General features: G+C 38.5%; 1 protein-coding gene across 2 annotated transcripts in view; it reads left to right on the forward strand.

The window, feature by feature from the left end:
- Window positions 1-11523, forward strand: part of sema3e (sema domain, immunoglobulin domain (Ig), short basic domain, secreted, (semaphorin) 3E) — a 49966-nt gene that overhangs the window by 17238 nt on the left and 21205 nt on the right. For both annotated transcript variants that reach the window (XM_017724630.2, XM_017724698.2), the window contains exons 2-4: window positions 4152-4312; window positions 6176-6235; window positions 7657-7776. In XM_017724630.2, the coding sequence (XP_017580119.1) occupies window positions 4152-4312; window positions 6176-6235; window positions 7657-7776 (341 nt within the window). The remainder of the gene's footprint in view (window positions 1-4151; window positions 4313-6175; window positions 6236-7656; window positions 7777-11523) is intronic.

Raw genomic sequence — 11523 nt, forward strand, 5'->3', positions numbered from 1 at the left:
TGGGTCAAAAGATTTCATTTAGCTGTTTATTTGTTTACCATACTGTCTCAAGTGAAAGTTGTGTGTCATTTGCATTGTCATTAGCTTGGCAACGTATAGCCAATAAACAATTACTACATAAAATCAAACTTTTTTGGCACTGTTTTTAATGTTCAGGGTCATACACTTAGTAAGTAGGATGGAACATATTGGCTTGAAATGTAAATGGCTCTTTAAGTTCTTCCATAATTACAAAAAACCTTTTTCACAGACCATGATGGCAATTATAATGATGTCAGTTCACACAGAATTAAAATAAACTGGGATTATTTTATAGTAGGCAAGATAAAGTGCTGGAATAAGAGTTTGCAGTGCATAAAAATGAATAAAATGGTGATTTGGACAAGACTAAAATGACAGACATACCAGGAAAGATTACATTATCCCTCTCCATGTAAAACTCACCATGTCTGAACACTACTTGTGTCACCGAAAGATTTTGAGTAACATTAACTAAATTACCTATCAGCAAACATGTCTTGGCAAATAGTGTAAATTGTAATTTTTTTGTATAGAATTGTTCCAATAAATCAGACCTACTAGTGATATAATTCAACAAATCCTTGCAATGGTGAGGCTGCATAGAGAAAAAATGAGAAACCTGTGTCTCTCAAACCTCTCTGATGTTTCAGAAGATAAATCTGAGAAGATATCGGTAACATTTTTTAAAACAAAAGATCTTTGGTTGAATTACACATTAATTTAATGGTTTCATTAAATTACAGTTTATGTGTATGTATACCAAATTTATTATATCATTTTTACATGCAAAAACACATCTACTCCCCTAGGTAGTTACACACATTTATTTAATGTGCCTAGTTTTGCACAATACTGTTTAATTTCTTGAGTAAGTTGTTTTTGGATGTAGGTGGTTGACCAAAGAAGATCAAAGATAAGTAGAATTTTACCAAATGCCTTAAGCTTTCTGCAAAAGGTCACATCACCCAAAGCACTGTGGCCTTGATGCTGATGTTAATGAATGGTGTTGGATTTCCTTTTAAATTTCAACTTGCTCTGCCCCTCCCCTGGAGCACCTAATGGTATGACCTTTGCCCAGGTCAGGGGCTCTCAGTGAGTAAGTATTATTTAGAAGTTCAAATGCTCATTGCCGTAGGGGTTATGTTGAAGGTTTGCTTTCGAGTTGGACATTTGTAATTTGCTGTTTGTTCTGGCCGTACAGCCCCTTCATAAACAATAACGACCCACCCGCCTCTTTATCATGGCTCGACCTGATTAATGGAACATAACACAGCAGGTTCGATAGGGCTGAATGACCCTGCAGCCTCACCTGATACCGAGCCTTTCTAATTTATCTGGCTTAAATGGCTGTACTCTGCTTTATTGGAACCTCACGGATGAGGTCGGATGAGTAGATTTAACATGAGTAAGAAGCTCATAATGACATTAAAGGAGAGACGGGCCCTTGGGAAGTGCACAATGTATTATGCACTCAATATAAATAAAACAAATGTCAGATCAAATAAACATCAGTAGGACACATGGATCAAAGCAGAAAATGTAGATTAATAGGAATCAGTGAAAAGCAGAAACCCCTGTGGCTGTTCTCACATTCCTGATCTATTAGTAATTTTCTCTTGTGTATTTTGCTTTAGGTAAAACACTATTAAGCTTAATTTCTCAGTCCTCTCTTCTTCCTCATGCCGTTTCTACCCGACACCTCATCAGAGAGAGCTCACGCTGCAGGGCCAGGGTGGAGAGGGTTTAGAGTTTAACGCTTAAACAGTGGGGTGACTATAATTTGTAACAGCTTGCAGTAAAACCACTTCCCAATAGAATTACCATACATGAACATCTCATGGTTACTGTTAAGGATAATCTCACGAATATCCATAAACCATATTTTCTCTTTTCGATCTTTACATTTATTGCATTCAGATTTATTGCATTTATTGCATTGGGGGGCCACTTGATTCATTTTCCCTGCAAAAATCTATCTGTGCATCTACCTGTCATTACTTTTATAGAATAAATACAAATAAACAATGCAGGGTGATTTTGCTTTACAGAGCTTTCCTCAAGGAAGCCCAGTATTTACAGTTACCATCCAGTAACAAGTTCAGCTAATCAGTTCCTTATTAAATTAAATCAGATGTGCTGCTGATGAAATTTTTCAAATCTGTAATTGTTTGAGTGCACCAAGAAATCAGAAACTAAACCTGTGTTATTGTAAGTAACTTATCGAAAAAGTAAAAAAAATTGTAAAAATTAGATAATTAAATCTTTACATTTTACTGTATTCACTTCATGTTTGTTAGTATTTACACTGTTATATAGTGTTTTTACTTGGTATAGAATGTTTACTACTGTGGTACATATTTTGAATAGTTTGTTCAGTCATCTTGAAGTGTTCAGTGTGCAGTTATAGCTGGAATGTTCAAATAATGTTAAAAAAAGATAAACAAAACTGAAAAATCTTTAAAATGTAAAACTTATTGGAGAAAGAATGATTTGCTGTTCTTAATATAGTATATACATATTAATGTAAATTTGGAAAAGCAATGGATGTAAAGGGGAAAAAAATTAAAAGCGGAAAAAGATCTTCATCAAAATTCTGTATCATATATCAGAAATGGTCATGAGTTTATTTATGCCAGTCTAAGTCGAGTCTTGAGTATCTGCAGTGAGAGTCAAGTCTTGAGTTTGTAGGATGTGAGTCTGAGTTGAGGCTCAAGTCTCTGGGGTGCGAGTCTTGACTATCTGAGGTGAGAGTCTTAGTCAAGTTGAGTCTCTTAGAATTTAGGGTGCATGTCAGAGGTGACTTTTGAGTATCTGATCTGGGGTGTTAGTTGAGTGTGGAGTGTCTGGGTTCCAAGTCTGAGTCGAGTTTCAAGTGCAAATCCAAGGCCAGTCTGGAGTATCTGGTGTGTGAGACGAGTCTGGAGTATTTGGAGTGCGAGTCGAATTTTGAGTATCTGGGGTCTGAGTTGAGTCTCGAGTATCAAGGGTGCAAGTCTGAGTCGAATCTGAAGTATCATGGGTGCAAGTCTGAGTCGAGTCTCGAGTATCTAGGGTGTGAGTCTATGTTGAGTCTTGAGTATCTGAGGTGCGAGTCTGAATCGAGTCTCTCAGTATTTGGAGTGCAAGTCCGAGTTGACTCTTGAGTATCTGGAGTGTAAGTCGAGTCTGGAGTTTCTGGGGTGTGAGTCCAAATTGAATCTTGAGTGTCTGAGGAGCGAGTATCTGAGGTGCGAGTATCTGAGTCGAGTCTCTCAGTATTTGGGGTGCAAGTCCGAGTTGAGTGTTGAGTATCTGGGGTACGATTCAAGACTTGAGACAGTAGAGTGCAAGTCTGAGTCAAGTCTTGTGAGCCCCTCAGTTGAGTCATCTCCCCATCTGTCTGTCTATATATCCATCTATCCGTTTACTTGCTCTGTCTCTCTTTATCTTGATCGGTCCTTTTCTGTCCCCTAAAGGCATCTTATATACTATCCCTCTCTTCCACTGAGGCAGTCAGTGATCCTCTGAAATAACCCACTCAGCAGGGAGCAGCCTCTGGTCATATGTGTATGTGTCTGTGTGTGTGTGTTAGGTCCTAGGCTGATATTTTTCAGAAAAGAGTCATCCAGAGGCCCTCTGAAATCACAAACAGATTTAGGTAGAGCACAGTGGATGACCAGAGGGCCTACAAACACACACATGCGCGCACACACACACACACACACACACACACACACACACACACACACACACACACACACACTCTTACACAGCGGAAATCAGGGGATTGCATCTAGAGTGGCTTAAACAAGAGCACTGAAGGGATCCAAGCTCACACACAGTCAGGAAATTGAGGCTGAAATGGTATAAATTGTTGACACCGTACACCTTGATTCATCTGCCTTTTCCTTTTCTCTGCCTTCAAAGCATCGTGTTTAATTGAGGGCTCAAGTATGACCGGACTAATCCTATTCCAGCTGTATGACCACAATCCGAATGCACTGGTCTAGAGAGAATACTCCAAAACTCTATAGACTCCAACAGCACTGTTTTGCCTAGCTTCAGGATAAAGCTCGCTCATTACCATAATCTGTTGATCCCTCCATGATGTCACTTACAGTGTTCTTTCTGTGTTTCCTGTGCATATGTAGAGCTCTGGGATTTGAACAGGACCTGGGTGTTCCAGGCTGGAGAGGGGGTTCTACAGCATTACAGTATGCTGCTGGATGAGACTCAGGAGAGGCTGATCATTGGCGGGAAAGACATCCTCTATTCTCTTAACCTAGACAGAGTCAGTGCACCTCACAGTGAGGTAGGGCTATGTGTGCGTGTGTTTATGCATGTGTGTGTGTGTGTGTGTGTGTTTTTGTGTCCTACAGGTCATGACTGCAGTGTTACAGGTGAATTGGCGTCTTGGTAAAATGTATGTCATTTGCACGCAGCCACACCATGTCATTAGCTGTCTCTCTGTCTCTCTTTTTGTAGTGTCTGTAATGTTAATGGAATGCACCAGCATTTTTAACCCAATAATAACAGGTCTTTACACCTCCCATTCGTTTGTCTCACTGATATTAAATGTCTGAACGTTTTCCAGTTAAATGATGACAAGACAAGAAGTTATAATAGCTGACAGATCCAATGGCATACAGAGCTTCACAAAAATCTTGGAGTTGTCTTTGACTGCACTCTAAAATTTGACAGGCAGGTTAGCACAGCAGTGAGAGGTAACTTTTTTCAAGCCAATGGGTATTGACAAACTAAATTGTATGTTGTCATTCACTGAACAGGAAACTGATTTATGCTTTGATCTGTTCATGTATGGATTAATATAACTCCCTTTACTTGAGGCTTTGTCTGCCAACACTTCATCCAGAATGCAGTAACTAAGCTTCTGCCTGTTAATACAAAAAGGAATAGGAGATCTCTGGTGTCTCTTATCAGTGGTTACCAGATGCAGAATACAGTTTTAAAGAGAACTGCACTTGATTTTTTCAAAATTTCTGCATTATTCAAACATTGAGATGTCAACAAAAGTATGTAGAGTTTGATGTGAAATGGTGCATTGCACAGAAACATAGTGGTAGAGATAAGAGGGCCATGATGACCAGGAGTCATGCACAAATATACAGCACAAATATAGCCATTTTATTTTGTGAAACTACATGTGTTCTGTGAGTTTTTCTATGTACTGTTGATAATGGTAAAACAGAAGTAATTCAACTACACAGAAGAGAAACGTGCTCGTAAAACAATATGTTTCAAATGCTCATAATTATTTAATTTAATAGTTTTGTGTGAGGAAGCTTTTAGAGGCTTCAGACTTCTGGTTCCATTCATTACTGCTGTGAACGATTCTGACTCAAAAATTTCTATATAAAAGTGCATTTCACATTAAACCACTCTGAATGACTTTGTTCACATCTTAGCCATTTAATTATGCAAATATGTTAAACATAGTAATAAACAGTGTAATTATCTTTTAAGGTCTCATTGTTTTTTTTATCTCTCCATAAGATGGCACTAAACCATATTTCTGGCCTTCTCTGTCCGCTTTCCACCTGTATGTAAGAGGGTTCGAGTAAAATTTTGCTTTCATAAACTGCACATTGAAAGAAATGAGAAACCACTAAACAACTTTAGCAAATGACCATTATTTCATACAATCATAATCTTTGCGTAATGTGTGAAATGACATAATGATGTGCAGTATTATATTAATAATTAATAATATTAATAATATTCAACATATTAGCAATAATTACCTAACAGTGGTGCAGTAGTTAAACAGCCTTTAATGATGTCCCCTTTTCTCTTTAAAAGATCTTTCTTTAGAGAGTATTAGAGAGGGTAACAGAGTGACTAAGTAGACAAAAATAGAGAGGCAGAAAGGTTATATCCCACTCAGACATAAACACTGTATGCTAATGAGGAATTTTGCCCTTAAAGTCTTCCATGGTTTACATGCTTTTGAAAATGACGGTTTGCTTAGCCCATTAATGTTAATGTGAATGTGGTTAGTTCGGTAAGAAATGGAAATTTGGCAAATGTGACCAGTTCAGTGCTCCATATACCAGTAATGGACACAATGAGATCATTCTCCAGACTTTGGAAATCACCAGTAAACTTCTCTCTCTCTCTCTCTCTCTCTCTCTCTCTCTCTCTCTCGCTTTCTCAGATCCATTGGGCTAGTTCTGAGGAGCAGGTGGAGCAGTGTCTCATGCAGGGCAGGGAGAAGGTAAATGCATTTAAAATCTGTAACATTTAAAATGTGGAAAGTTGTTTATAATGTCAACTTACTATATAGGTGCACATTATAGTTCTACAATTACATACTGTTGTCCATCTATTTCTCTGCATTCTTTGTTAGCCCCCATTTACCCTCTTCTTCAATGGTCAGGACCACCACAGTGCAGTGACATTGAAATATTGGTGACCTGTTAGTAAGTGTTTTTAAACAGCTCAGCGTCACTGCTGGACTGACTACTTAGGGAGGGCTAGAAGATGACTAACACAAACAGTGCAGTGCCAGTTCCTGTTACATCTGCAAAGTGGACCAACAAGATGGGTGTGACTGATAGCGTCAGTGGATCGTGGTCAAAATCTCTAGTCATGCTGCTGTGTTTGATTCACTTGTACCAGTGTAACGCACATTAACATGCCACCACCACCACATCAGTATCACTGCAGTGCTGAGAATGATTCACCACCCAGATAACACCTGCTCTGTGGTGGTCCTGTGGAGGTCCTGACCATTGAATTGCAGTGTGAAAGGGGGCTAACAAAGTATGCAGAGAGACAGATGAACTGCACTCTGTAATTGTAGAACTACACAGTGCACCTACATGGTACATGGAGCTAATAAAATGGACTGATAAGTGTAGATAAAAGTAGGTGTACTTAATGAAGTGGCTGCATGGTGTATGTAATTGGTGGAAATATGCAGTCATTGTTGCTCTCAGTGGACATAATTAATTTTGGGAAACTCACCTTTATGTTTATGCTACATTCACATGAGTTTAATGTTCACATGCTGAAAGTAGTGTTATTGATTTATTAAAAGTAAATACATTGTACTAAAGCTGTATGTCCACTCATTCGGCTGCAACACATTGAACTGCAGCTTATGTGAAAAAATCTTTTTTTAAGGTCAAATTTGAGCAAACAAGACAAATTAATCATTGAATATTTACATTGATTGCTTACAGCAGAGATGCACAACTTTGGTCCCGGACGGCTGGTGTCCAGCACAGTATGGAGGTTTCCCTACTCAAACACACCCACTGAACCTAGCAATTAACAGGTATGTGTAATTAGTTGTGTTTGAGTAGGTAAAACACCAAACTGGACACCGGCCCTCCAGGACCAGAGTTGTGCACTCCTGGCTTACAGTATTTGTTGAGATTCACGAAATAACTTTAGCAACAACATAGATCACCTTGATAGCAAAGTGTTTTAAACTTGATACAAGTCGAAAGTAGGCAAGCTGAAAATAATTTTATATTTCCATACTTGCGTTTCAGTTTTTCATTAAGTTGAATGGATTTTGAACAACATAAAGCCTGGCCGTGTTAGCAGTAGTTATAAAAGAGGACATCTGTGGGTAAAACATAGTTAGATGTCTACACATTATAAAATATATTTACCTCTCTTTCACAGCCGGAGTGTGCCAACTACATCAAGCTGATTCAGCAGTATAACAGCACTCACCTGTTAACGTGCGGCACTGGAGCCTTTAGCCCAGCATGTGCTTACATCAGAGTCAGCCACTCAATGGAGGTACAGTAGTTTTACTCCACACCACTACTGAATTGCAGCAGTGAGTCAACTCCACTTCCACATGACTTAGAGACACATAGAGAAATGTGTAGAACATTGTTGCTGGCTGTGAGTAAAACAGTGGTTTAAGGTTTAAGGTTTTAAGTCTGGACGACAGAAGGAAACAAACTTGCCCAAACCTGTTTCAACATGTAACCACCGAATTGTTAAAGTTTTTATAGGTACATGCAGACAGGCATAGTTAGAAATGGTGTAATGGTCAGTGAAATGTTCCCACTCTGGCGTTGTGCTCAAGTCCTCTCTGGTGCTCATTAAAAACACGTGTCATGGAATGGGCTTGTTTTCTTCTGCTGGAGTTTGTGTCACAGTGACTCATGAGTGAGCCTTGTGGTATTCCAGTATCTGTCATATAAATACATTCCTGGAAACTCCTCCTTCCACAACTGTGTCACTTTACCTCTTTAGACAGGTCACTGCTTAATCCACCATATATTCCTAAAAGCTTACAATGTGGAGCTTTCTAGATTCCTTTTTAGATGTGGTTCCTACACAATCTACAGACTAAACTATCCCTGAGGCTTAAACTGTTCCACCCCAGGCTTAATGTATAATAAACTGATAGTAATGTCAGCCTTGGCCCTGCAGAGTGAACTGTCGGCCTCTTCACACTGTTCCAGTCTGGTCTCAGAAATAGTTTGTTTTGGTGTGTGTGTGTGTCAGGGGAAGTTGTATCATTCTCACTCCGTCCAAATCTGCAACTAAACAGTCAGACAAGCGAAAACAAACAGTCTCATCCTCCCCGGAGAGCCCCAGTGAAATTACAGAGTGGCTAATCACAGGGGATGGAGGCTTATTTGAAGGAGCCGCAGAGAAGAAAAGCAAAGGCAAGACAAGTTTGTTTGAAAGAGACAGAAAGGCTGAGCGGGAAAAGAGCTTTTTTCCAGCTGTTAGAAATATTTGACTGGCTTAAACCACTTTGTCACAGTCACTATATTATCTCCTTGGTTTTAAGGGAAAGTCCACCAATTTTTCAACATTTCTGCATAATTCAGTCGTTATATCATGAATTGTGATTCAGAGTCGTTTAATGTCAGATGATGAATTTTAGAGAAATTTATAGTCTCTGGTTTCTTTACAGTGGTGGTGATAGCAACAAGAAATGTTTACAAAGCAAATATAGCCATTTCATTTGCACCCCAAAATCAAAAAGTTGTGAATGGTAAAAAGGTGGATATAGTAAAATAGTAAAAAATAGGTTTTCTTTGGATATTATTTTACCTTAAAATACTCTGCCTGTACATGCATTTTAAAAACTTTTAAGCCTAAACATTCTCTCAAAGCAATCATAAAACAATGTGCCAGGCATTGTGCAGCATATTTACAATCATTTTGTATGATACATTTTTGAGGTAGCTTTTAGAGGCATTGCTTTAGACGTATTGTTCCTACCACCACTACTGTGAACTTGATATATGTTAATGATTTAATTACATAAAAATATTGAACAGTCAGTGGCTTTTACCTTTAACTGTTAGAAGTTGAGAGTTACTGCATAAGTAATAACGTAATAATACATTTTTATTTAAACAAGACTTTGTACACCTTTGTTTAATTATTTCTCCCACACAGTCCATGCAAATTTATCACATTCAGATCATAATAAAATATCTCTTAAACATAAACAAACAACGCAAATATGATGCTGTTTGAAAGTTTAGAATCTCCACTTCCAACGGAGTGTCTCTGCTTGTTTCAGTGAGCTCTGAGTGAGAAATAATGAAAATAAAATTTCACTGCTTTTGCTAACTACAGCTTCTAAGGGTGGAACCTGCGTGGCTTATGTACGGGGAATCCCAAGCCCACATTGATCTTCCAGATTACAAGAAGCACAGCTAGAGATGAGGATATACCTCGGAGCTTTATGAGCCTGGAGCTGAGTTGGAGGGGTCATGGTGGGCAGGAGATCAGAGCGAGGGGAATTAGAGGAGACAGCTTCAGCAGGACAGCTGATAACCCCTCTGCTGAACTGCAGGCAAACCAGTAAACCCTTCAGGTTTACACACCCTTCAAATGTGCACGTCCAAAGGCTAGTGGCCTCCACCCTCCGATATGAACACGCAAAACAGATGGATATAAACACATGCACACACATGTATATACACTTAATACATTAGCACATGCTCACACACCCGCAGTGAGAGGACTGCACTCTCAGTGATGGGATGATATAGTGCAGATGTGCATGTGATGACAGGAGAGACTGATACAGCAGCAGACAAAGAACAGAACCAGAGTGAGAGAGAAATTTACATGCCTTCTGCTGTTCTTGCTCTGTTTTAACTCTAACTCTCCTAGCTCCCCTGTGGTGAATACAGCATAAATGCATCTTGTTACATTTTATTCTTATTTGTAGCTCATTAAAACATGCGGAGAAATTTTGTCAAAACTGAAGACTCTAAACTGGACTGTAACAAATAATCATCACACGCAATGAAATAAAATTTCACATTCTAAACTACACATAAAAGATGGTTCTGAAGGGTTCTTTACTAAAGAAAACGGTTCTATATAGAACTACAAACACTCAGAGAACTTTCTTTGGTGCTGTACATGGTTCTATATAAACCCTTTTTAAAGCGGTTCTATACAGCACCCCAAAAGGGTTCTTCTCTTGTTACGATGTCAAGCTTGTTACAGTATAAGAGCTCTTTTTGGTGCTAAACAGAACCCTTTTTAAAAAGGCTCTATATAGAACCATCTACAGCACATTTAAAGATTCAAAGAATCCTTTACTCATACAAAGGGTTCTTCAAGTGTTGATAGTTCTATGTAGAACCATTTTCTTTCCTAAAGAACCCTTGAAGATCTTTTTTTCAGAGTGTAGGCTGATTGTAATCATAACACAGTCACCTGATTGCAGTTGTTTAAGCTGAACACAATTATTTTCCACCATTGTTGGCTTTCATAAGCATATGTTTACACTGCAACAAGTAAACTGTGAATTTGGCTCATTCAGATCATCAGAGCCGTTTCTCAAAAGCATTTTAAGTCCATTTCAAAGGGCTCATACCATGCCAAGGCAAAGCATTTTAAATAAAATAATTCGATTTAGTATGTAAAAGTTGTTTCAAAACATATGTTCAGTTACTAGTCCTTATGGTCCATATATGGCAGATAAGCTGCACAAACAGCCTATTTTGTTTCTGTGATGTCAAAACATATTTCTTATGCCTACTTATTCAGCCTACAGAGGTTTAGCCCTGACCATTCACACTGATGGTGTAAGTGCTGTTTCAGCCTGGGGCGCTCTTTGGAAGTACAAAACAGGACAGCCAATCAGAGCAGAGGTCAGTTACATATATCAGTCTTAAAGACACTGTAAGAACAACAGCCAGGTCACTTCCAAGGGATAAAGATTTGTTTGAAAGGGATGTTTTTGGTACATAAAACGTTATAAGTGGAGCTCAGGGACAAAACCAAAATGCAAGGAAAGTGCAGGATATACGTCCTTTAAATGGTAGAAAGTGTTAAGTGTGATGTGCTCTCTACCATTTAATAATCATCTTTGTCATAACATGTTTTTTGGAAACCCAGCCCAAATAATTAATCAGAGTCGGACTGTGACAGGCATATTCTGAATTTTTAATAGATAACACCTGCTTTAATATAGAGGAGAAGATATTTAATTATGATCATTTATGGCATTTCTCAACATTGAAACAAACAGAAAAAGTCTGAAGTGCATAC

This window comes from Pygocentrus nattereri, chromosome 7 (genome assembly GCF_015220715.1).
Source record: "Pygocentrus nattereri isolate fPygNat1 chromosome 7, fPygNat1.pri, whole genome shotgun sequence".
NCBI lineage: Eukaryota > Metazoa > Chordata > Actinopteri > Characiformes > Serrasalmidae > Pygocentrus > Pygocentrus nattereri.